Source organism: Rhinatrema bivittatum, chromosome 6, assembly GCF_901001135.1.
Source record: "Rhinatrema bivittatum chromosome 6, aRhiBiv1.1, whole genome shotgun sequence".
Classification (NCBI taxonomy): domain Eukaryota; kingdom Metazoa; phylum Chordata; class Amphibia; order Gymnophiona; family Rhinatrematidae; genus Rhinatrema; species Rhinatrema bivittatum.
Window position 1 is genome coordinate 151,410,717 of NC_042620.1, and position 26,873 is coordinate 151,437,589.

The following is a 26,873-nucleotide window of genomic DNA, read 5'->3' on the forward strand; positions in this document are numbered from 1 at the left end:
AAGTTTCAAATGGATTTTCAGCCAAAAAAACTTAATAGCTTAAAATGTCAGCACCTAAGTGAAGTATTGAAAATTTTTTTTAATTATATAGAAACATAGAAAATGACAGCAGATAAAGACCAAACAACTCTCTAGTTTTTAGCTCAAGTTTCTCATGTGAAATAAACAAATTATTTTAATGATTTCTAAGGATTTCATCTGGTCATCTTGAATCTAGATCACTAGCTCCCTCTTCAGTAGCTATAATGATACAAATTCAGATTTGAGGAATAGTGGGTAAAGGATTATGATGTGGATCATGAAAGCACAATTATGCTATTGCTGTACTGATCAATCTGATCATAATTTTTCTACTGAAAATTTTGAGTGCTTATACCATTACTGCATGGATGTTTACAGAGAATATTAATCTGAAAATATAGAATTCCATAGAGCATGAGCAAATGTCTATTTCTGGCACATTCTCCAAAATTTGAGAAGCATTTTTGTAAATAAAATTCAATATAGTTTTCAGTTATATTTCTTCACAATGCTCTGTTAACACAAAGGAACTGGCAGTGCAGTCCTGTTAATTTGATGCGAGGTGACTACTGTTTGATAGTATATTTTGAGTGACTGCTTTGCATTAAACTTGCTAATGTATTAGCTTATTATTAACCATGCTGATTCGTATTCTGTCAAAGAAATAGTAAATGAGTTTATCCTTTTAGAGTTCAGTGCTTTTGAAATATAGTTATGGAAATGTAATTTCAGACTGTTGTACACAAGCATTAATGTGATTACTCATTTGCAACCCAGCCACTTTCTAATATTGAGCAAAGTTTAGGCTTATCAAAGAATGTAGAATTTCAAACAGCAATATTGCCACTAAGTTCTATCATAAATTAGATGTAAAACTAGCACTTAACAAAACAACTGGATGTGCTTGTTGTGTGGATAGGGTTCTGAGTGTAAATTAATAATATAATATTATGTGACAGCTCATGCAAAATATATTATTCTCTGTTACTGTTTTTCAGTGTTATTAGAAAATGTTGGGGAAGAATTGGATCCTATTCTAGAACCTCTTTTGCTCAAACAGATATTTAAACAAGGTGGTAGTATGTGTATCCGTCTTGGAGACTCCACAATTGAATATGCGCCTGACTTTCGCTTTTATATCACAACTAAGCTGAGAAACCCACACTATCTTCCTGAAACATCTGTAAAGGTCAGTCCTTCAAAATTGATTGTATGGATTTTTTTTTTTTTAAATCCCATATCAATACTTCTTCCCCTAAGAAACATGTTTTTTTACAAAAATAGGCTAATGAGAGAAAAATATTGCTATACCCAGTTTAATATTGCATTCTCTAAAAGGATCATTTGGGCCTATAACTAAGCTACGATAACATGTTAACAAGATCCATTGAATTTAATGCAACACTAAATCAGGCCTAATGTGCGCAACATATTAATGAGCTATGTTGCATGTTAATTCATGCAAATCATTCATTAATATGCTTATGGTTAATATGTACCATGATAAACATTGTAATTTGTTACCATAATAATTAACTACACTTCAAGAGGAATAGTTAACTACTGCTGAGAGCATTGGCAGGCTAATGTGTCTGCCAATGCTCTAAGGACATTCTCCCCATCCCACCAGGAAAGAGGAAAGAGTCTTGAAGGCCTGAGCTACAACTTCTATGTCAGAGAAACCCCCCCTGCCCCCATTTTGTTAGCCCCCTTCTGAACAAAAATATCTCAAGGGACCTCCCACTCTGCCCCCAAGTGCAAATCATGAAAGCCTCACATCCTTGAAAACCACCAAGATCCCCAAAATGCAAAAAAAAAACTTCCCATCCTTCTGGATTCTCTAGAAACTTCCTCTACTTGATGGATCACCAAGATGGAAAAGGAGCAGGAGTGATCCCCAGTCACTCCTGCCCCTTTTCCACATGAGGGTGCCACCAGGTAGGGCATACAGTGGGGACGGGGCCTTGTTGTGCAACCCCATTAGTAATGTCAAAGAAACAAAATGTATTTTTATAGAGATGTTATGTTTTTGTTGGAGTTTTTGTACACCACTTTGAGTGATCAATGATCTGGAAGGTGCTCTATAAATTATAAATATTGGTTACAAGAAATTTCATGAATTTCTAATCCTTACTGTTATGTTCTTGTATGGTTGTAGACCATTGATCATAGTAAGAGCTGTCTCCACCCACAGGGAGGAGCCCTGTGGGGACTCACCACGATAGACGTGGCCTCAGCTGGGACGGACACAGATAGTAATGAGATTTTATTACACTGGAACGTAGGTGAAGTACCCACCAAGTGGGAAGGAAGACGCAGTCCAGAGTTGTAAGGTTGCTCAGAGTTGATATCCCTGGTAGTGGCCCGCAGAACGGGGTATGCCAGGGAACTCCTCCTCCAGATGATACACGTGTCAGGATAGATCTGGAAGAGGCCCACAGTGTGGGGTACACTGAGAATCAGCACTGTCGTTGGTAAGAGAAGTGCAGGAGGACAGCAGAGCTGGGTAGAGGAAGGTACTCACTCTGAAGTGTAGAAGATGGTTTGCTGAGGCGAGCACGCTAGTGACCTGAGATACAGGTTACACCGGAGGTTCCGTCAGCAAGATGGCAGCAAACGTGAAGCGTACTCACAAGGCTGAACGAGGCTAGGTCCCGATCAAGGGTAGATGGATTCTCCAGGCAGGAAGGCCCACCAAAGAGCAGATAGCCAGAACGCGACAAGGCCCCCGAGGAGCAGGTACCTATAGCGACAAATCCCAGAGTTCAGGAACAGTTCAGAGCAGCAAATAGTGAAGCGACTCTAAGTGGAGTGGAATTCAGCAAGAAGAAAGTCTTTGCTAACTCATAGGAAGCAGAGGCAGGATAGCTTAAATACTGGCGGGTGATGTCATGCGGAGGGGACGCCCCTGAGGTTCCCGCCATAACGTGTATAAGAAAGGGCCTGGCGCACACGCCTTAGGTAATCCCCGATTCAAGATGGTGGACGGGATCGCCCACGCCATCTCAGGGACGCCGGGGAAGGCGGCCTTTGCAAGTGGAGGCCTCCATTCTTCCAATAATCGCTGGTGTAGGGAAAAGAGAGGTGAGCAGGGGGTTTTGGCTTCCTTGGATGAGTTAGGTGAAATTGTCGAAATAAATCATTGTCAAGAATGTTATTAGCAGGCTCCCAACCATTCTCTTCCGGCCCATATCCTTCCCCGGATATGAGGTACTCCCATTGCTTTCCACATTTTACGTACATCAAGAATGTCATCGACTTGGTACATGTCGTCCTCTTCGGCAGTAAGAGGTTTCGAGTCTGGAGTCTTTTTTGAAAACTCGGAGAGGATGATTGGCTTCAAGAGAGATACGTGGATGGCATTGTGTATCTTCATGGAAGTGTGTAGTCACAGGCTGTAAGTTACTGGTCCCAGGTGGCAGAGTATGGAGAAAGGCCCAATGTTGCGTGGAGCAAATTGAACAGATAGCAGCTTGAGATGGATGAACTTGGTACTGAGCCATACCTTGTCTCCTGGTTGGAATTGAGGTGCTGCTCTGTGATGAGCGTTATAACATTTCTTGGCCTGTTGTCCTGCCTTTTGTAAAAGGCCTTTTGTTTCCAAAGCTGATGGAGTTCTTCAGCTGAAGCCTGGGCTGCAGGAGATGAAACCGACAAGAGTATAGGTAACGGAGGTAATGGCTGATGGTCATATTTGGAATGGTGTTGATCCAGTCGTGGCTGATGGGTGTGAATTCAGGAAGAACTTGGCCCAGGGGAGCAACTCTGCCCAGTTGCTTTGTCTGGAGTTGATGTAGGAGCGGAGGAACTGTTTAAGTGTACGGTTCGTTCTTTCAGTTTGACCATTTGATTGTGGATGGTATGCTGACGTTAGGTCTAAAGAAATATCGAATTTCTTACAAAGGGCTCTCCAGAATTTAGCCGTGAACTGTACACCTCTGTCTGAGAGGATATACTTCGGCATGCCGTGCAAGCGAAATATATGCCGTATAAACAGCTTTGCCAATTCTGGGGCAGATGGTAACCCGGGTAATGCCATGAAGTGCACCATTTTCGAGAAGCAGTCTACTGTGACCCATATGGTGTTGTTTCCACTGGACAATGGCAGATCAAGACAAAATCCGTCGCGATGTGCGTCCAAGGTTCCTCTAGAGCTGGTAAGGGCTGAAGAAGGCCCCAAGGGTGACCGGCCGGAGGTTTCTGTCTTGTGCAGGTGGTGCAAGATTCAATGTATGCACGTATGTCCTCCTTCATTGAAGGCCACCAATAATATCTCTGTAAGGTGATAGCATAAGAAATTGCCCAGGATGACTGGCTAATCGAGAATCATGAGCCCATTTCAGAAGTTTCTTTCTCAGAGTCTGAGGTACCACCATCTTCCCAGCTGGAATGGAATGGGTAGCGGCTAGAATCACCTTCTCGGGATTGATGATATGGCAAGGTGCATCTGGAACATCCTCTGAAGTGAAGGAGCATGAAAGCGCGTCTGCATGGGTATTTTTGTCAGCAGGACGGTATTTGAGCAGAAAGTCAAACCAATTAAAAAACAAAGACCATCGGGCTTGTCTATGGAATATCTGCTGTGCATGATGCAGATATTCCAAATTTTTGTGGTCTGTGTATACAGTTATCTGATGTTGTGCCCCCTCGAGCCATGGGTGCCACTCTTCGAATGCAAGCTTGATAGCCAACAGCTCTTTATCTCCTATACCATAACTTCTCTTGGCTGGAGAAAAATGCTGGGAAAAAAAAGAGCAAGGGTGCAGTGTATGGGAATCAATGTTCTGACTAAGAATGGCTCCTACGCCGACATCGGAGGCATCAGCCTCGACTATAAATGGTTGTCGAGGGTCCGGGTGGCAAAGGCAAGGTTTTTTGAGAAAAGCCCCCTTGAGGATTTGAAAGGCAGTGACAGCTTCTGGAGTCCACTGTGAAGGGTTGGCTCCCTTCTTTGTCATGTCAGTAAGTGGTGCAGTCAAGGTAGAGTAGTGGTAGATGAATGTGCGATAATAATTGGGGAAGCCGAGAAATCAACGGAGTGCTTTGAGACCAGTGGGTATGCTTTTGGTCTTTTGTGGATCCATTTTGAAACCCCTGCTGGAAACCACGTAGCACAAAAAGAGAACAGACTCTTAATGGAAGGCACACTTTTCAAGCTTAGCATAAAGACGGTTATCCCATAGTTTCTGCAGGACTCTGGCAACATCTACTTGATGACTTTGTAGATCTTGGGAGAAAATTAGTATGTCGTCTAAATACACAACCGCGCATTGGTACAGCATATCTCGCAGGATCTCATTCATCATATTTTGGAATACGGCCGGAGTGTTACATAGGCCAAAGGGCATGACCAAGTACTTGAAAGAGCCATCGCAAGTATTAAAGGATGTCTTCCACGCATCCACTTGATGAATGCGGACCAGATTATATGCCCCTTTTAGGTCCAGCTTTGTGAAAATTTTGGCTCCCTGGAGTCGAATAACTCTGAAATCAGAGATAAAGGGTATCGTCCTTTATGGTGATTTCATTAAGTCCTCTGTGGTCTATACATGGGCGAAGGGATCCATCCTTCTTGCCAATGAAAAAGAATCCAGCTCCGGCAGGTGACTTGGAAGGCTGGATAAATCCTTTTTGCAAATTTTCTTGAATATAGGCCGACATGGCCTCAGTCTCTGATAAAGTGGGTACACCCTTCCTCTAGGGGGCTCCGAGTCAGGCTTTAAATTAATAGCACAGTCGAAGGACCGGTGTGGTGGCAATATGTCAGCTGCCTTTTTAGAAAACACGTCTTGATAGGAAGAGTATTGTGGCAGCAAACCTGGGAGAGAAGTAGTGGTAGACATGCAGGGCATAGGTGTGTTGCATCCATCGCTGCTCGATGCCCTCACTCCGCCCGCCTTACCACTGTGGCGACTCCCTCCGGGCCTGATGGACAGTTTGCTGCCTCGGCGTCTCCTTGCTGTCTTCCTCCGGTGTCCCCGGAGCGGCACAATGCTGTGGGTCCGTCATGTTCCTGATGACGTAGGATGCGCGCTCCGAATTATGTACCAGCAAGGGCGCGAGCCTCGGGGGCCTCCCCCTGAACTGACATCATCCGCTTCCAATATAAAAGGTCTCTGTATTTGCTAACGAATTGAGTTAGCAAGGATTTGTCCAAGCTACCCTGCCTCCTTGGACTTACCAGGGGTACCCGCTCCTCGGGGGCCTCGCTCTCTTTTCTCTATTTCAGATTGCCGATAGGAACCAGTACTCACTCCTCGAGGGCCCATGTTCCTGAACACTCTGAAGATTCTCTACTGCCTGGAAGCTATACAGACAATTGTGAGTTACCATCGCTCTCTCAGAGCTTTCCCTGGAACCAGGTACTCACTCCTCGAGGGCCTAACCCTTTCCAGCTACTGAGCTTTCTAAAGACCTTATGTGAGATCTGTCATCCAGTTCTGGCTATGAATACAGCATACCCTGTCTACTCACTATCTATAGTTTCTCTGCAGCTCAGCAACCCTGGGATCGCTGTTCCAGTACCTGAGGGACTTCAGCCACCACCTCTGGTGGTTCTACTAACCTGTCTAATAAAAGAATTATCTGTGTCTGTCTCCGTACTCAAGCCTAGCCGGTGGTCCCTCTCAGGATATCCTCCTGGGGGTGCAGTCATCTGCCATTGGCCCAAGGATTCACCTATCTACATTCCTCTACAGCTGAGTGTCCTCTCCAAGCACTCCGCTGGTAACAGATGGCTACTCCTTCCCTACCAGGAGTCTTCAGCAACAGATTCATTACAGTTTGTTACTACTCCCTCTACAGGAGCTGAGCATATCAGTTTACTAACTTCTCCTTCCTCAGGAATAGATTATAACAGATTGCTAACGCCGTATGGAGATTCATAACAGATTGCTAACTCCTCCCTCTTGAGGTGTCATTCACAACCAGCTTGCTAACTCCTCCCCTTCATAGGAGTTTAACCATAAGAGATAGCTAGCTCCTCCCTCCAGAGGAGCTTGCTCATAACAAGATCGCTAACTACTCCTACCACAGGAGCAGATTCCTAACCAGGTGTTACTTTCTTCAAGCATCTGTCATGACAAGCCGCTCCCCATTGTGATAGTTCCAGGGTGCTCCAGTCAAAATGGGGTGTGTGGTCTTGCAGCCATGGGAGGCCAAGTATTACTGGATGAATGGCTTTATCAAGAACCAAAAATGAGATGGTCTCAGTATGAAGAGAACCAGTGCGCAGGCATATTGGTTGCATGTGTAGGACACCTCTCCTGGTAGTGGCTTGCCATGTATAGAGGAGAGAAGAGGCGGCGTAGGTGTCAGAACAATAGAAATCCTTAGGTGTTCCACCAATCTTTTAAGTATAAAATTACCACTGGCTCCGGAATCTACAAATGCAAGAGTTTGGAATTCAAGAGTCCCGGAAATGGAGGAGATGGGGTACTAAGACCTAGGAAGAGTCCTCCAATGGATCCTAGGTCTTCATGTTTCCCAGACAGATGGAACAGGATTGAACTGCATGGCCAGGTTGTCCGCAGTACATTCAGAGACCTGATCTCTTATGGTAGTGCCTCTCCTTGGCAGTAAGGTGGCTGCGTCCTAATTGCATGGGTTCATTTTCTTCAGTGATAGGTGAAGGCAGGGTCTGAGTTGCAGGTGTTGCTTGTGAGCGCATGCTCCCTGATGGATGTTTCTTAGACTCTACCTCCTGAGAACGTTCACGCAGGTGGCGATCAATTCTCCCTGCAAAGTCAATGAGTGAGTCCAAGGTATCAGGTAATTCACATGCTGCTAATTCATCCTTGATGCGGGAGTTAAGGCCCTCTAGGAAAATCACACGTAGGCACCCCAGGTCCCAGTGAAGCTCTGAAGATAGGGTCTTAAATTCAATAACGTAGTCCGGAAGTGGCTTGGCTCCATGTTGGAGGTGTAAAAGAGCAGATCAAGCGACTATCTTGCGAGCTGGGTCGTCAAATACTGACATGAAGAGAGCAAGAAAAGCTGGCAAGTCGCTGAGGATTGAGTCATTGCATTCCCAGAGAGGTGAAGCCCAGGCCAGGGCTTTCCTGTCTAAAAGAGACAGGATATACATAGTCTTGGTTCTACTTTAGGAAAGTAAGTTGGTTGTAGCGAGAAGTGCATACAGCACTGGTTGAGAAACCCCTACACAACAGGGAATCTCCTGAGAAGTGAGTGGGGGCTGGTAAAGGTACTACAGTTCGTACAGAAACCACTTGCGGCGAAGCATCTTTATCAGGCGTTGTAGAAATATTCAGTCAGGAATTCAACTGATTAAAAGCATTAGCCAATGTCTCTAAGGTCCTCTGATGTTCAGAAATATGTTGGGCCAGGCCAGGGATGGCCTGCAGTGCTGAGACCTGAGCCGGGTCCATGGAGTTAGCAATCTGTTATGTTCTGGTATGGTTGTGGACCCTGGATCGTAGTAAGAGCTGTCGCCACCCACAGGGAGGAGCCCTGTGGGGACTCACCACAATAAGCATGGCCTCAGCTGAGACGGACACAAATAGTAACGAGATTTTATTAGACTGGACCGTAGGTGAAGTACCCACCGAGTGGGAAGGAAGACACAGTCCAGAGTAGTAAGGTTGCTCAGAGATGATATCCCTGGTAGTGGCCCGCGGAGCAGGCTACACCAGGGAACTCCTCCTCCAGATGATACTCATCTCAGGGTAGATCCGGTAGTGGCCCGCAGTGCGGGGTATGCCGAGAATCAGCACTGTCATTGGTAAGAGAAGTACAGGACAGCAGAGCTGGGTAGAGGAAGGTACTCTCTCTGAAGTATAGAAGATGGTTTCTTCTTGGGCGGGGGGGGGGGGGGGGAATTTTACAAAGCAATGCGCAGCGATGCAAGTAGGGCTTAAGGAGAGGACTCTCCTATCTAACCTGTTACCTTTTCCCCTCTCCTCTCCTCCCTGACCCCTACCCCCTACCTATTAAGGTTTTTTTGGTTTTAGCACTTACTTCAACTTCAGATTTGAAGTAACCTCTGCATGCCAGCTGGCTGCCAGTGTGTACTTCCCCGGGACAGCGGCTAATGGCGCTGTCCCAGCCCACTCCCCGCCCTGCCCCTCTCCGCCCAGACCACGCCCCCAGCCTGCCCCTTTGGAGAGGCCTGGCACTTTGGCGCATAACGGGGTTTACGCGCATGGCCGGGCCCTTCCAAAAATGCACGCGGCATGTGCAAGGCCCAGCCACACGCGTGGCCCTTTTAAAATCAGGCCACGTATGCATATAATTTTACATGCATAGGGGAGATACACTCCAGGAGATAGGTCTTATATGCATGAAAATTCTCTTAGCAAAACTGTGCACACCAAAGAGCAGGTGTAATTGTGTGCATGCATTTTTGCTTAGATAATTTTCAAAGCAGACTAATATGTATATAAATGAATGTTGAAAGTTTCTGTATGTTATGTATGCATATTTCTGGCTAACTGATGCGCAATGTTTCAAAATTTCCTTCTATATGGGGATAAGATGATATGAAGCATGTTAGAAGGAAATCATTATTCATTTAACAACATAAAAACATAAGACTTGGTATACTGGGTCAGAGTAAAGCTCTATCAAGCTTAATATCCTGTTTCCAGCAGTGGCCAATCCAGGTCACAAGTACCTGGAAGGATCCCAAGGGAGTAAAAAAAAGTTTGATTTTATGTTTAGTTTCCTATGTATTTATTTATTAAAATATCATCTGCCTATATCGGGCAACCTGTGCTGTGTGCAATCAGATACATTAAAATAGACAAAATAAACAATTAAAATCAATAATACATACAAATTGTAATATATATTACCAAAAATACTTAAAATCAAATTGCCATAAAACTGTACTCATTGAAATAATTCATGATGAGGCATTTGTTTCCTAGTTGCCTTTCACTCCTACCACATTGATCTGACCTTGTCTTTATCTTGACTCATTTGTTTTGTCCTTGTACTGCACTTGAAATACTATTCAAATGCTCTAAAACAAATGCTAATGCTGTCTGGAACAATTTAAACAACTGTTTTCATTTCTGTTATTTAATTAGAACACACCCTCAACAATTAAACTATTCATTCTACTAATATCATTTAGCCAAAGGTTACATCAGTCAAGAATTGTAGCTTTTGTTATTCACCATCTCCTTCTCTGGATAAATAACTGCCCTCTCAGTTTTTCCTAGGTAGTCCTGATCATTAGTTAATATCATCTAGATATATAATTGAAAAACATCCTAAGGGAATAAAATAGATTCTACATATATATTATGTAGAAAATGTATTTTGCATCAGCTTGTAATTTACCTTATTGAAAAAACAAAGATGTACATTCCTCCTTTTCTTTCATCCTTTCAGTGAAATCAAAAGAGAGAGAGGAAACATAAATTTATCTGCTGCATTAAACTGCTTCCAGAATGAGATGTTGATATTCAGAATTATCTCACTAGTACATGGAGTATGGGAATATTTTATATTACAATATTGTTTATTTCCCAGAACTGGCCATTAGCATGTTTTAAAGTTCAAATTCTAATTAAGCACATTCTCAAAACAAATTATCATTAATAAAATATTAAAGGTTATACATGTTGACTGAACTTGAAAATGACCTTTTTTATTCCATCTACTGGTTGCTCTACATTTTTATTATTTTTCCAGTCAACTATAAAGCAGTGTTTTAAATTATTCATGGATGTTCAAATTATTGCTATTTTGGCCTTTTGGTAAATACAATTGTACTTACCTATTCTATGTATGAGTCTTGTTTGTGTAGGCCCTGCCACAGAAGTGCATGGGGAGGTTTATAGCCAAGGACAAGCCCCATGTCTTCCCAAGGTCCCTACAGGTAGGGGCAGGGGGAGAGAAGGAAGAAGAAATCTCTATTTCAAGGCCCCTAAGAATTTTTGTCCCTGGGGTTTTTGACTTATCAGTCCTGTCCAGGCACCAAAAACTCCACTCTCCTAGCACTGACGAGTAGGTAAAACAAAGTCCTCAAACAATGATACATTTGTTGACAGTGCACCAAACAGCAATAAAATCCAAAAATTACAAAAATCAATTCTCAATCTCTTTCAAAAGCACTCTGCTGCACTGACAGGCAAATCACCTCTATGGGGCAGGAACCTTCCTCCCTTGGATTTCCTCGGCTACGTTTTCTGTAGAGCAGCTCTCATTACATCTCTCCAGCTTCACTCACTCTGCAAGCTACTGGCTGACTCTTCTGACAATCAAGAACATCTTTGGGGTCCTTTCTCAGATAGGTAGCTCTTCTCCTTGCAAACTCCCACCAAGGAGAGATCCTCTCTGTCACATGCTTCTCCGTGAATTCTCTCAGGAACAAGATGAGGTACATCCATTGACCACTCCTTCCTTCCATCAAAAGACTTGGGAGCCCCAATCTCCTTCCGGTCAAGAGCCTGGCCCCAGTCACCTTTCTGGACAGGATGTCTTCTTCCTTTCCTCTCTTTGTTAGGCTGAGCACCCTGACCTTGGGTCCCAGCCACTCTCTCAAAACAGGAATAATTCAGCTTTTCAGTATTACTCTGTTAGGAGAAAGCACTTCCTTGGACCTTCCCTATGGTGGGACTAGGCCCTAGTGATACCCCTCTGTGAGGAAATGAGCATCTTCAGACTGTGGGCTTCAGACTGATTTCTCCTAATTCCAATCTGTCAGGATATGGCTGCTCTACTTTTCCAACTCTTTCTGCATCTAATGGGTGGCAGAGTTTTCTTAGGACTTAGACTCCTCCCATTGAGGAGTGTCAATCTTCCTAACACACTCACTCCTACATTTCTGGCACACTAGGTTTGTTGAAACCACTGCGACCATTAACACTAAGGGCAACATTACTAGGAATGGCAAATTATGCAATTTCCTTACATTTGCAAATGGCATTTTATGGTCGCAGTCTACATTAACCTACATACAAACTAGCAATCTCTGGACAGAGTTTGATTAATCCCCTATATTAATCAAAATGAAGCATATCTGTCCAAGCATTCTTAAATTCTGTCATAGTTTTACCCCACCAGGAGAAATCTGCTGCTTCTACCACCTCTCCTAGGTTAATTCAGGCATCTTTCTACCATCTCAATCTCCTTTTATCCCTTGTACTTGAACTTCTTTTGCTATGGGAAAAAATGCACATTCCTGTACTTTATTGCAATTTGCTAAATATTTCAATATGTCCTTCTTTTCCATTCTTTTCTCCAGGGGAGAACATTTTCAATGTCTTAAATCAATCTGTGTAGCATTTGTATTTCAGGCACTGTACCATTTTAGTATATCTTCTCTGAACTGCTTCCATCCAATCAATGCCCTTCCTTTCAAAAATGTGGTCTCCAAAACCAAACACAGTACTTAAGGTGAGGTCTCACTAGAGACCTATACAAGGGTAATATTACCTCCTTTTTCTTGCTGATAATACCTATACTTATCCAATTGATCATGCTGTTATCTTTATTACATTGAATGGTTGCACCTTTAGGTCATCTGAGATGTTTACTCCTGGATTTCTTTACTATTTAAGAGTTGCCAGTTCTTGTCTTTCTAACTTTAAAGCTATAAGCTATTGTATTTTTGAGCCTCAGATGCATGATTTTACTCTATTTTACTTTAACGCACAGCTTTTAAATCTTGCTCTTTTTTCCAGGTCATTCAAGTACCCTCATTTTTTTCTGTCTTTCTCTCTTTCTGCTCCAACCCCTGGGCCTACCCTGTAATAGATTTTAATTTCATCTGCAAACAAGCGTGTTTTCCCTCTAGTATCCCTGTAACGTTGCTAATAAAGATATTGAAAAGAAATGGATCTAGCACTGAGTCCTGAGGTAGTCTAGTGAGCACTACCTTCATCACCATAAAACATAAGATTTGCCAAAAGGGGTCATACCAAAGGTTCATCAAGCCCAGTATCCTGTTTTCAACAGTCGCCAATCCAGGTCCCAAGTTTGTGGCAGGATCCCAAAAGGTCAATAGATTCCATACAGTGAATTCCAGAGTTTAATTATACATTGAGTAACTTCATTGTGTGTCCCTTAGTCTTTGTACTTTTTGAAAAAGTTCCATTCCCTTTATCATTTTGGTCAACCTTCTCTGTATCTTTTCTAATTCTGTTCCATTTTTTTTAGATGCAGTGACCAGAATTTCACTTAAAACTCAAACTGCGATCGCTCATGGAGTGATACAAAGGCATTATGATAATCTCTGTTTTATTACGCATTCCTTTCCTAATAATTCCTAGCATTCTATTTGCTTTCTTGGCTGCTGCTGCACACTGAGCAGAGTATTTCAATACTGAGCAGAGGATTTTTATTTGTAACCCACCTAGTAATGTAGATAGGCGGGATATACATTTTTAAATCAATAAATATCTACGATGATGCCTAGATCCTTTCTTAGGTGGTGATTCTCAATGTGGAAGCTTGTATTGTGTAGCTGTAGTTTGGGTTGCTCTTCCCATGTGCATCATTTTACATTTGCCTGCATTAAAGATCATCTGCCATTTGGATGCCTAGTCTCCCAGTCTTATGTAACCCTCTTCCCTATTTAGGGGTCAGAAGGACAGATATATATGAGGGTCCTGGGGCCAATCATTCTACTCTCTCCCACCCCAGCACAGTTCCAGACCCCAGGACAATGTTCTCTTCCAATGGGGGAGGAGTAAATCCTCCAAGGCTCAGGAGGGAAGGGGTGAATCTTATTTCAGTGCCCTGGAGAGGTATCAAGACTCTTTTACCTTCAGGATATGTGAGTGCCAACAAAATACAATTGAGGCTCAGAGTGAGTGTCCAAATGAAATTTTTACTGTCAGAATTAGGAATGTTCATTAGTTTCAAACAAATGGGTAAAAAGAAATTAATAGGGTCCAATTCTTTTCTTTCAGGGGTCCCCAAAACTAATTTAGAGGAGGCCACTGAATTATACAAATCCTATTTGTTTCATTCTTTTTGGATAGAATGATTTCAATAAGCCATTCATTTCAATGGCCTCATAGAAATCAATAAGTGAACAACAGCTGTACAGTTAGGAATTGACACAAAGTATAGAGCAGCCAGCTAACATATAGGCTGATACAGTACAGTGCGCTCCAGCGGCGCGCACTGTTAACCCACAATTGGACACACGTTTTCGACACGCTAGCTTTACCCCTTATTCAGTAAGGGATAATAGCGCATCCAAAACGCACGTCCAACCCCCCCGAATCTAATAGCGCCCGCAACATGTAAATGCATGTTGATGTCTCTATTAGGTGTTCCCGCGCGATTCAGTAAGTAAAATGTGCAGCCAAGCCGCACATTTTACTTTCAGAAATTAGCGCCTACCCAAAGGTAGGCGCTAATTTCTCCGGGCACTGGGAAAGTGCACAGAAAAGCAGTAAAATCTGCTTTTCTGTACACCCTCCGACTTAATATCATGGCGATATTAAGTCGGAGGTCCTGAAAGTTTAAAAAAGTAAAAAATAAAATAAAATTTTGAAATAGGCCCACGGGTTGAAAACCGGATGCTCAATTTTATGTTTGCGTGGAACCAGCCAGAGTTTGGCCTCACTTTTGTACTCCTGGCTGTTTCCCCACCCGAGGCTGCTCGTGAGGGCAGTCCAGAGACTGTGGTCACTCACGAGCAGCCTCGGGTGGGGAAACAGCCAGGAGTACAAAAGTGAGGCCAAACTCTGGCTGGTTCCACGCAAACATAAGACTTTATTTTCAGGAAAAACAAAATACAGACTAAAGGCCTTTACTTCTGCAGTCTGTTGAGTTAACAAACAGTCAAATATAAGTAGTTTGGGTATAGGTTATTTTCTGCCTTTTTCTTGGAGTCTCCTCCACCCTTCTGGGCCTTGCCTTCTTAGGCTAGGTTGCAGGGATCCTCCCTGGGCCTAGAATCCCTTGCTGGTTTGGATCTTGAAGAAGACTGGGCCAGATAGCTGTCGCCAGTCCTTTAAGGTGTTCTATTTATTTATTTATTCAGATTTTTATATTCTGCTTTTCACACTTTTTCAGCACTTCAAAGCGGATTACATTCAGGAACTTTAGTATTTCCCTATCCCAAGAGCGCTTACAATCTAACGGGCAGATTCAGTAAAGTCCGCGGGAGAGCGGGCGAACGCCCGCTCTCCCGGCACGCGCACAGGCCACTCGCCTGTGCGTGCGATTCAGTATTTAAATGAGGCCCGGCGGTAGAAATGGGCAAAAGGAGGCGCTAGGGACACTAGCGCGTCCCTAGCGCCTCCTTTTAGCCCGGAGTGGCGGCTGTCAGCGGGTTTGACAACCGATGCTCAATTTTGCCGGCGTTGGTTCTCGAGCCCGCTGACAGCCATGAGCTTGGAAACCAGACGCCGGCAAAATTGAGCATCCGATTTTCAACCCGACAGCCGCCAGCCGACTTAAAATTTTTTTTTTTTTACTTTTTTTACCCTTCGGGACCTCCGACTTAATATCGCTGTGATATTAAGTCGGAAGGTGAACAGAAAAGCAGTTTTTACTGCTTTTCTGTGCACTTTCCCGGTGCCTGAAGAAATTAGCGCCTACCTTTGGGTAGGCATTAATTTCTGAAAGTAAAATGTGCGACTTGGCTGCACATTTTACTTACTGAATCGCACGCGAATACCTAAAAGGGCCATCAACATGCATTTGGGATAAGGGAAAACGCGTGTCCAATGTACTGTATCGGCCCGTAAGTTCATACCTGAGGTCACAAGGAGTGACAGTGGGACTTGAACCCTGGTCTCCTCGTTCATAGCCCTCATACATTCCAGGCTGTGCAGTGAAGCCTGTCACCAAGCTCAGCAGTGTCAGAGAACCTGCACATATAGTGTTACACGCAGTGCAGTACCGTCTCTGTGTTCCCTGCACACACATATTCATATAGCAAGCATAGTCAGTGAACATTACAGACCATGAGAAATATTAAATCATTTTAATATATACATCCTCAGTGACAGAATCAATCATGTCAGGGATAGGGAAAGGCAGATCAGGTAAAGAAAATGTTTCCAAAATTGACCAGGTTGGCAGTCCCAGCGACAACCAAAGAAGTACTTCTGCACCTAAGTTGAAGCACCTCCACAATCTGAGCTCGGTTCTCCCATCCTGTTGATGGTTAATTACTCTGGGGTGGTTTATCCAAAAAAAAAGCCCTCATTTAGAGGAAGAAATACTGGCAACAAGTCAAAAGTTGTTCAAAGGAAACCATTTTCTGTATTGAATGTCATAAGAGGTTAGAGTAGTAAGAGAGAGCTCATGTAAAACCATAAAATCAGGAAATGTAACATCCAGGATATAAGAACTGTTTTTGTATACAAAAAGAATCCTCATATCTTACTATAAACCCCTGCCTTTATCAAATGAAGTTTAATGTGGACAAGTACAAGGTGATGCATATAGGGAAAATAACCCTTGCTATAGTTACACAATGTTAGGTTCCATCTTAGGAGCTACCACCCAGGAAAAATATCTAGGCATCATAGTGGATAATACTTTAAAATCATCGGCTTAATGTGCTGCAGCAGTCAAAAAAGCAAACAGAATGTTAGGAATTATTAGGAAGGGAATGGCAAATAAAATGGTGGATGTTATAATGCCTCTGTATTGCTCCATGGTGAGACTGCACCTTCAATATTTTGTGCAATTCTGGTCACCATAGAAACATAGAAATGATGGCAGAAGAAGACCAAACGGCCCATTCAGTCTGCCCAGCTAGCCTTCGCACTCTTTTTTTTTTTCTCCTCTCTCATACTTATCTGTTACTCTTGGCCCTTAGTAACCTTTTGGTTCTGTATCCCTTCCACCCCCGCCATAATGCAGAGAGCAGTGTTGGAACTGCATCTAAGTGAATATCTAGCTTAATTAGTTAGAGATAGTAACCGCCGCAATAAGCAAGCTACACCCATGCTTGTTTACCCAGTCTATGTAATTCAGTCCTTGTTGGTTGTTGTCTGTATATAGATTAACTTTTCTTCATTTCCCCCCTGCCATTGAAGCAGAGAGCTATGCTGGATATGCGTGAAGTATCAGAATTTCTCCCCTGCCATTGAAGCAGAGAGCTGTGCTGGATATGCGTGAAGTATCAGACTTTCTCCCCTGCCGTTGAAGCAGAGAGCAGTGCTGGATATACGTGAAGTATCAGACTTTCTCCCCTGCTGTTGAAGCAGAGAGCTGTGCTGGATATACGTGAAGTATCAGACTTTCTCCTCTGCCGTTGAAGCAGAGAGCAGTGCTGGATATACGTGAAGTATCAGACTTTCTCCCCTGCTGTTGAAGCAGAGAGCTGTGCTGGATATACGTGAAGTATCAGACTTTCTCCTCTGCCGTTGAAGCAGAGAGCTGTGCTGGATATGCGTGAAGTATCAGACTTTCTCCCTTGCTGTTGAAGCAGAGAGCTGTGCTGGATAGGCATTGAAAGTGAAGTATCAGGCTTATTTGGTTAGGAGTAGTAACCGCCGTAACCAGCAAGCTACTCCCCTTCATTTTTTGTGAATGGAAATCCTTTTTTTTTTTTCCACATTACCTCTTGCCGTTGAAGCTTAGAGCAATGTTGGAGCCGCATTAACTGTGTGTATGTTTATTGAATAAGGGTATTATCTCCAGGAAATAGCTGTCATTGGTATTATCTCCAGGTAGTAGCCATCATTCCCGCGAGCCACCCACTCTTCATACACATCCTCTAGACTTTATAGATCCACAGTGTTTATCCCATGCCCCTTTGAAGTCCTTCACAGTTCTGGTCTTCACCACTTCCTTCGAATGGCATTCCAGGCATCCACCACCCTTTCCGTGAAGAAATACTTCCTGATATTGGTTCTGAATCTTCCTCCCTGGAGCTTTAAATCATGACACCTTTTCCAAAGGAAAAGGTTTGTCGTTATCTTTGGGTCATTAAAACCTTTCAAGTATCTGAAAGTCTGTATCATATCACCTCTGCTCCTCCTTTCCTCCAGGGTGTACATATTTAGATTCTTCAATCTTTCCTCATAAGACATTTGATGAAGACCCTCCACCTTTTTGGTTACCCTTCTCTGTACCGCCTCCATCTGTCTCTGTCCTTTTCTAGATACAGTCTCCAGAACTGAGCACAGTACTCCAGGTGAGGCCTCACCAAGGACCTGTACAAGGGGATAATCACTTCCCTTTTTTTACTTGATATTCCTCTCTCTATGCAGCCCAGCATTCTTTTGGCTTTAGCTATCGCCTTGTCACATTGTTTCGCCAACTTCAGATGATTAGACACTATCACCCCTAGGTCTCTCTCCTGCTCCGTGCACATCAGCCCTTCACACCCCATTGAATACAGTTCTTTAGGATTTCCACACCCCATATGCATGACTTTGCACTTCTTGGCATTGAATCTCAACTGCCATATCTTTGACCACTCTTCCAGCTTCCTTAAATCCCGTCTCATTCACTCCACTCCTTCCGGCGAGTCCACTCTGTAGCAGATCTTAGTGTCATCCGCAAACAGACAAACCTTGCCTTCTATCTCGTCCGCTATGTCGCTCACATAGATATTCAACAGGACCGGTCCCAACACCGATCCTTGCGGCAGCCTGCTTAACATTGCTCTCTCTTCAGAGTAAGTTCCATTTATCATCACACATTGTCGTCTGTCCGTCAACCAGTTTTCAATCCAGGCCACTACCTTGGCACTCACTCCTAAGCTTCTCATTTTATTCACCAGCCTCCTGTGTGGGACTGTATCAAAAGCCTTGCTAAAATCCAAGTAGATAACATCGAGCGCTCTTCCTTGATCCAATTCCCTAGTCACCCAGTCGAAAAAGTCAATCAGATTTGTCTGACAGGATCTTCCCCTGGTAAATCCATGCTGCCTCTGGTCCAGCAATTCATCAGACTGTAGATAGTTCAACATTCTTTCTTTCAGCTGCAACTCCATCACTTTACCCACCACTGAGGTGAGGCTAACCGGCCTGTAGTTTCCAGCCTCCTCCCACTCTTGTGAAGCGGGACCACCACCACTCTTCTCCAATCACTCGGCACCACTCCCGTTTCTAGTGATCTATTGAACAGGTCATGCAGCGGACCCACCAGCACATCTCTGAGCTCCCTCAGTATCCTGGAATGAACCTCATCAGGCCCAATGGCTTTGTCCACTTTCAGTTTTCCCAGCTATTCCCATACAGTCTCTTCTGTAAACGGAGTTACATCTACTCCACTCCCCTCCAGTTTCTTGTTAACTAGTGACGGTCCGTCTCCTGGGTCCTCTTTAGTGAACACCGAACTGAAGTATTTGTTTAGTATTTCTGCCATTTCTTCGTCTCTCTCTACACATTCATCTTTTTCACCTTTCAATTTCACTATACCACGTGGAACTTTTCTCCTTTCTCTGATGTATCTGAAAAATGTTTTGTCTCCTCTCCTTACCTCTTTGGCAATCCTTCCTTGCCAAATATGAAGCCCATATCTCAAAAAAGATATAGTTGCTCTGGAGAAAGTGAAGAGAATGGCAACCAAATTGATAAGGGGCATGGAATGGTTCCCCTATGAGGAAAGGCTAAAGAGGTTAGAGCTGTTTAGCTTGGAGAAGAGACAGCTGAGGGAGATATGATAGAGGTCTACAAAATCATGAAAATTGGTTATTTACTCTGTCAGATAATAGAAGAACTAGGGGGCATTCTAAGAAGCTCATTTAAATCAAATTGGAGAAAATTATTTTTCACTCAATGCATATTTAAGCTCTGGAATTCATTGCCAGAGGATATGGTTAAGGCAGTTAGTGTAACTGGGTTTAAAGAGTTCCTAGAGGAGAACTCCATAAACTGTTATTAATCAATAAGGAATAGTAACTTGGGATCTAGTTAACGTATGCGTATGGGTACTTGCCAGGAACTAGTGACTTGAACTGGCCACTGTTGTATACAGGATGCTGGGCTTGATGGACCCTTGGTTTGATCCAGCATGATATCTCATGTTCTTATGTTCATTGCCATGTACTAAATATGATATTTGCATTTAGAAAGCCCATTTCACAAGAAAATCTAAATTTCACCCAGCACCTTGGTTATCTTTATGCTACTCAACCTTGCTTCCATGCCCAGACCTTACTCCTTGGAGTTCTGTTTGCCATTGTGCCTTACTGTTGTACCCCAGACCTTACACCTTATTAGTCTGGGGAGGTGGCTACTTTGCACCTCTCATGTTGCTTTGGAGACTTGAAGCCACTCTTTGTGCTGCTTGACTCCTTTATCAGTGCCTACCTTTGGGTTTTTTTCTGCCACCTTTTCTCATGCTGCCTTAAGATGGTGATGCCTCTTTTGGTGCCAGTTTGCCACTTGTGATGCCAACAAAGGTTCAAGCCATTATTGCTGGTGTCCTCTTTTGGAGCCTTGAGGTGTTCTTCCCACTTTTGCTGGGTTTTTTTGGTTTTTCTCAAAATGATTTGGAGAACTCCTGTCAATGCAGGTAGCCATTTGCCCCTTTACGAAGTGTTAGGCTATTCATTCCACTTTTGGTGCCACTATCCAGTATCCACTAGGGATGTGCAGAGGGACACCATACGTTGCATTCGGTATTTGTATTTGTCGGGGGGCAGATATATTGAATTCGGCAAGGGGGGTCCCCGATATGTTCATGCGTTCATTCTTATTTGTTTCCCGGCTAAAATTGAATTAACTACAACTCCCCAACCTCCTGACCCCCCCCCCAAGACTTACCAAAACTCCCTGGTGGTCCAGCGGGGGGTCTGGGAGCCATCTGCTGCACTCACGCCGTTTGCTGCCGGTATTGAAAATGGTGCCGATAACCTTTGACCTTACTATATCACAGGGGCTACCGGTGCCATTGGTCGGCCCCTGTGACATAGTGAGGGCAAAGGCTATCGGCGCCATTTTGATTACTGGCAGCCGATGGCCCGAGTACAGGAGATCGCTCCCAGACCCCTGCTGGACCACCAGGGACTTTTAGCAAGTCTTGGGGGACCCTCCTGACCCCCATCCTGACCCCCACAAGATGGCGCCGGCCATCCATTGCTCCTACCATGTGACAGGGGCCGACCAATGGCACCGGTAGCCCCCGTGACACGGTAAGGTCAAAGGCTATCGGCGCTATTTTGAATATCGGCAGCCGATGGCGTGAGTGCAGGAGATGGCTCCCGGACCCCCCGCTGGACCACCAGGGAGTTTTGGTATGTCTTGGGGGGGTTAGAGGGTGGGGGGTTTGTTTAAATTTGCTCCTTTAGGCGGCTGAATAATTTGGTGAAGATTCGTTGTATTCGTGGGGAATCACACGATACGTTTCGCTTCCCCACAAATACAACGAATACGGCCCTATACGTTGCAGATTACCAATACGTTGGAAACGAATGCACACCCCTAGTATCCACAGTCTTTCTAGGTATCTTGTAGTTATTTCCCCCTTCTGTTGACTTCTTTCCACAATTGATTAGAAAACCCCAATTTTGGAGCCCAATATAGACTGTAATGATTCCCCCATTGACTTTAATGTCAAATGAAAAATGAATCAAACAAAAAAAAATGTTTTTTCATTTTGAAAGTAAAGAAATAAATTGGGGTCCCCATGAAGTGAATTTTGAAATGAAACAAATTTTTTCCTTCTGCACATCCCTAGTTAGAATTCCTAAGACCCTCCGATGTGCTCGGCCCTCCACCAACCACGAGACAGGCGCTCTAGCGACGTCACAGGGAGTGACCAGAAAGGGCCTTAAAGGCCAGGCACCAGCCCCTCGCTCTGACCTTTTTCCTCCAGACGTCCTCTGCGGCATCAAGGCCCTCCAGCGGCTCGCCCGATCGGGGTAAGAGCCCCACCCGTCCGACTGCATCCTCCGAACCCGGACCCTCCAACGTGCTCGGCCCTCCGCCAACCACGAGACAGGTGCTCTAGCGACATCACAGGGAGCGACCAGAAAGGGCCATAAAGGCCAGGCATCAGCCCCTTGCTCTGTCCTTTTACCTCCAGACATCCTCTGTGGCATCAAGGCCCTCCAGCGGCTCGTGCGATCGGCGCCACCCGATTGGGGTAAGAACCCCACCCGATGACTGCATCCTCCGAACCCAGACCCTCCGACGTGCTCGGCCCTTCGCCAACCACGAGACAGGCGCTCTAGCGACGTTACAGGGAACGACCAGAAAGGGCCTTAAAGGTCAAGCACCAGCACCTGGCGTCGCGTGCCATAGGAGTGAAACCAAGGAGCAAGCCCCTTGGTGTGCCCTTTAGTGCAGCCACTTCTCTCCCACACCTCCTTTCCCACTCCAAGAGCTCCAGCACTATCTAGCTCTCTTAGCCACTCCTTAGATATAACTCCCCTACACCCACTAATTAAACCCCATCTCAATGAGACCCTGTCTTGTCCTCACTGGACACCCACACCCTATTTAGATTCTTCAGGCTCTTCATATTGCTACCCCTGCCCTTTAACTCGCCACCATCCCCTGCTTCCATACGCCAACACCCCAGCCCTTTCTGCACTCGGATCAATTACCTTCCATTTCTCTTTCCCGCCTTAACTTCCCTGAATACCCCTATCCTTATCCCCAACATGACAACATACCCCATTCCCATACTTAACTATCAGCCCTATCTTCGAAAAAAACTCATCCATTCGCAGATCACTAGTACCAATTATGATTTCCCCCCATCCCAATTCCTCTGCCTAACCACACTTTCACTCCTTCTCTTCAATTCCCAGTCCCTATCCAAAAAACCCCCAATCCTGAATAACCTTCTGCTAGACATCCAGCCGGACATTTGTGCCATTACAGAAACATGGCTCAAACAAACTGACATAGTACTACTGAATCAACTCCCCACCCACCTCTATGATATTTACTCCCTCCCCAGACACAAAAAAATAGGGGATGGCCTCCTACTGGCGGCCAAGAAAGAATTTAAACTAGTCCCTCAGGTGGTCAACACTGCTTATAATTTCAAAATTGTTTTTTTCAAATCTCCGCAACTCCAAATTTGCCTAGTTTACACTCCCCCTGGTCTCCTCAATAGCAATGCTTCCCCGCTTATTGAATTCATTGCAGATAAGATAGACATGGACATTCCAGCCATCATCCTTGGGGACTTCAACCTCCACGTTGACTACATTCCCTTAACCCCCTCCTGTGAATCCTTCCTGTCCTCCATCTCAGCCTTGGGTTTTACACAAATTATATCCAGCCCCACCCACAAGGCTGGCCACACCTTAGATTTAATATTTACCAAGTCCCATCTCATTACGGCTGAAACACCCACCTGCAACCCTGTCCCCTGGTCGGACCACTCACTCATAAAATCTAAGTTTACCATAAATAAAGCTTACTGCCCCAACCAAAAACAAAACACTATACAGTACAGTAAATCATGCTCTCAAGAAGAACTAACCCTCTCCCTCACTAATGCCCTTGAGAAACTGGACTTCACTAATGTGGACACAGCCTTCTGCTCCTGGAATAAGATTACCAAACACATCACGGACAAAATCTGTCCTATTGTCTCCAAAGAAATAAATTCATCCAATACAAAAAAACCCTGGATCACGGCCGAACTTAAGACCCTTAAACAACAATTAACCAAAGAGAAGAAATGGCATAAGGACCCTACGCCTACCCTTCTAGCATCCTATAAACACACTCTCCACTCCTACAGAACCTCAATCCTGAAAATCAAAAAAGATTACTATTCTCAAAAAATCCACAATTACCAATACGATGCAAAAGCCCTCTTCGCTTACGTCTCACTCCTCACAAATACTGCTTCCTCCCCCTTCACAGATCACGACGCAAAAAACAAATGCAATGAGCTAGCAACCTTTTTCCATACTAAAATCACCAATATCATCTCAACGTTCCCCCCATCCTCCCCCACTTCCTACAACATTCATAAGAACCCAAACATCGCCCTGGGCTCCTTTGAAACTACTTCCACCTCTGAGATAACAATACTCCTAAAGAAAATGAAACCCTCTACTCACCCAGAGGATTCCATTCCTATAAAACTACTCCTCACCATACCTGACATTTTAGCCAAGCCTATATCAGAAATTATTAATTGTTCACTCACCCTAGGAATGGTCCCCTCTGCTCTGAAACAAGCCATCCTTAAACCTATTTTAAAGAAACTAAACCTGGACTCATCAGACCCTTCTAACTTTAGACCAATATCTAACCTCCCTTTCCTGGCTAAACTTACAGAAAGGGTAGTCAATCTGCAGCTTATAGACCACCTCGAAAAACATAACCTCTTATACTCATCACAATTCGGCTTCCGGAAATTCTTCAACATGGAAACCCTCTTAATATCCCTAACTGATACCCTCCTCAAAGGACTGGACAAGGGCCAATCATTTATCCTTGCCATGCTAGACATTTCCTCAGCTTTTGACACCTTATGCCACAACATTCTAATTGATCGCCTTTCTGATATTGGTATCTCAGGAACAGCCCTGAGTTGGTTTGCATTCTTCCTAAACAACCGCCGTTACAAAGTTAAAATTGGCAACCACTAATCCAACCCCGTTAATTTAACACATGGGGTACCCCAAGGTTCTTCCCTCTCCCCGACCCTATTCAACATTTACCTTCTACCCCTATGCCAACTCCTTGCTGACCTTGGTCTTACTCATATCTACGCTGACGATGTACAGATACTCATCCCTGTCATGGACTCTGTGCCCAACGCCCTCAAAACCTGGGACAACTGCCTCACTTCAATCAACTACCTCCTCACCAACCTCAACCTCGCCTTAAACACATCAAAAACTGAGCTCCTTTTCATCTCCCCAGCCCGCCACAACCCCCCTCCCTCAGCTCATCCCTTTTCCTTTTCCCAACAGGTCAGAGATTTAGGTGTCATTCTTGACAACCACCTCAGCCTAAAAAATTTTATCAACAACATGGCCAAAGACTGCTTTTTCAAATTGCAGGTACTAAAGAAATTAAGACCCCCTACTATATCACAATGACTTCCGGACTGTCCTCCAAGCCACCCTATTCACAAAAATTGACTACTGCAACTCCCTTCTGGCGTTCCAGCAAGCTCAATCAAACCCCTACAAATGCTGCAAAATGCAGCGGCTAGAATCCTCACTAACTCACGCAGATCAGACCATATCACTCCAATCATTACAGACTTCCACTGGCTCCCGATCCCATCCAGAATCCTCCACAAGAGTCTTAGAATTATCCATAAAACCCTGCACAACAAGAATATTCATTGGCTTAATGATTCCCTCCAAAACCACACCTCCAGCAGACCCACTAGATCCACTTACAAAGGATCCTTGTCTACATCCACTCACAAACTCACCCAACACATATCTACCAAAGAGCGGGCGCTTTCCATAGCGGGACCAACAATATGGAACTCTATGCCACCCGAACTACGCCAAGAACACTGCACAACTACCTTAAAAAAAAAGCTAAAAACATGACTGTTCAAACAAGCCTATACTTGAATCCTCCCTTGCCTCCTTGATTTCACAACCCACCCCCTAATATCCTTCTTCCCTCCCCCCCAAAAAAATCCATAATATATAAGCATTTGTAATATAGTTATTGTTTTCTCTCTTATTATGACTTTTCCTAGGTCATCTGACCCTTTTATTTTCTGACTCTCTCCATGTTCCTTTGATATCCCTGTTACATGTAACTTTATTTTATTTTTCTCTCACTCATTGTAAATTATCGCTCCCCTAGTTAATTGTAAACCGATGTGATATGCACATGAATGTCAGTATATAAAAGTTTTAAATAAAATAAATAAATAAATAGCACTTTCACTGCAGACCTTTGCATGAAACAGTGAAATTTACAGTTCTTCAATTTTATCTGTACAAGTGTCAAATTATTTAGCTGGGAAATTTTCACCCTCCAGGGTTTGGAAATGTAAGGTCCCCAATTGGGCAGGTAATCTTTAGTGGACAGAAAACCCTTCCAAAAATAATGTTTGTAAAAAGGATCATAGTCTTTGCACAAAAAGCCCCCACCTTTACCTCCACTCCCCAGAACAAACATTATTACAGTTCTTTTTTTCAGATGACAAAGATATGTCTTTCTTGAGAAAGTCCAGATAGTAGGAAACATAGCAGCTATTCTCAAGGTGTGGCCACAAACTTCTTCCCTGGTAACCCAAAGGAAAACCTCACAAAAATAGGCAAATCCAGAATCTACTTGCAATAGGTCACCACTGATCCAACCCACTATGTGTGGAAGGGAGAGCAGAGGAATCTTTCTTACCTCCTGATCTAATCTAACTGTTGGACACCCTGAAATTCCACGACCAGGGGTATCAGTGCTTCCACAGGACAGAGACTTTTGAATAAGTACAAAATCCAATAACTAAATTGCTGGAATCAACCTCAGAAAGAACCGGACACTTCCCGCTCAAGGTGTTTGTCTTGGTTGTGAGGCCTAGGAGCTGAGTAGGAGAATGAACTCCCTAATAGGGAATTTATTACTATTTTAGGCCTGGTGTAATATTTATAATATTAACTTTCATAGGTAGGATTGTTGTGGTTTGACTGGCTCTCTGGGGTCATGCCCATGCCAAGATGCATTATAGTAGGCCTAATACCATATAGGTTCCAAGTATCTCTTGCTTTTTTGCAAGGTTTTCTGGTTGGCACTTCAGCAGTTCATGTAAATATAATATACATATTGTAAGTGATATTTCCTGTTGATAGCAGGGCTGAATTAGCCATGCTGTCATGGGAACTGTCAATCAGGCCCAGGAGGCGGAGCTTCAAAGTAGGTTTCAGAAGTTTGTCTCTGAGGCTGGGCATGAGTTCCCGTGCAGGAAGACAGAATCTCCTCAGTCTGTTTTGTCCACGTGCGTTCCCGCGCGCGGAGCTTCAGTCTCCTCAAGACTTTCATTTTGGTCAGTGTTTTTCTCAGCGTTTT

General features: G+C 44.1%; 1 protein-coding gene across 1 annotated transcript in view; it reads left to right on the forward strand.

The window, feature by feature from the left end:
* Positions 1-26,873, forward strand: part of DNAH7 (dynein axonemal heavy chain 7) — a 724,465-nt gene that overhangs the window by 523,193 nt on the left and 174,399 nt on the right. Inside the window, 1 exon segment of the mRNA XM_029606081.1 lies at positions 1,020-1,210. Within this exon segment, the coding sequence (XP_029461941.1) occupies positions 1,020-1,210 (191 nt within the window).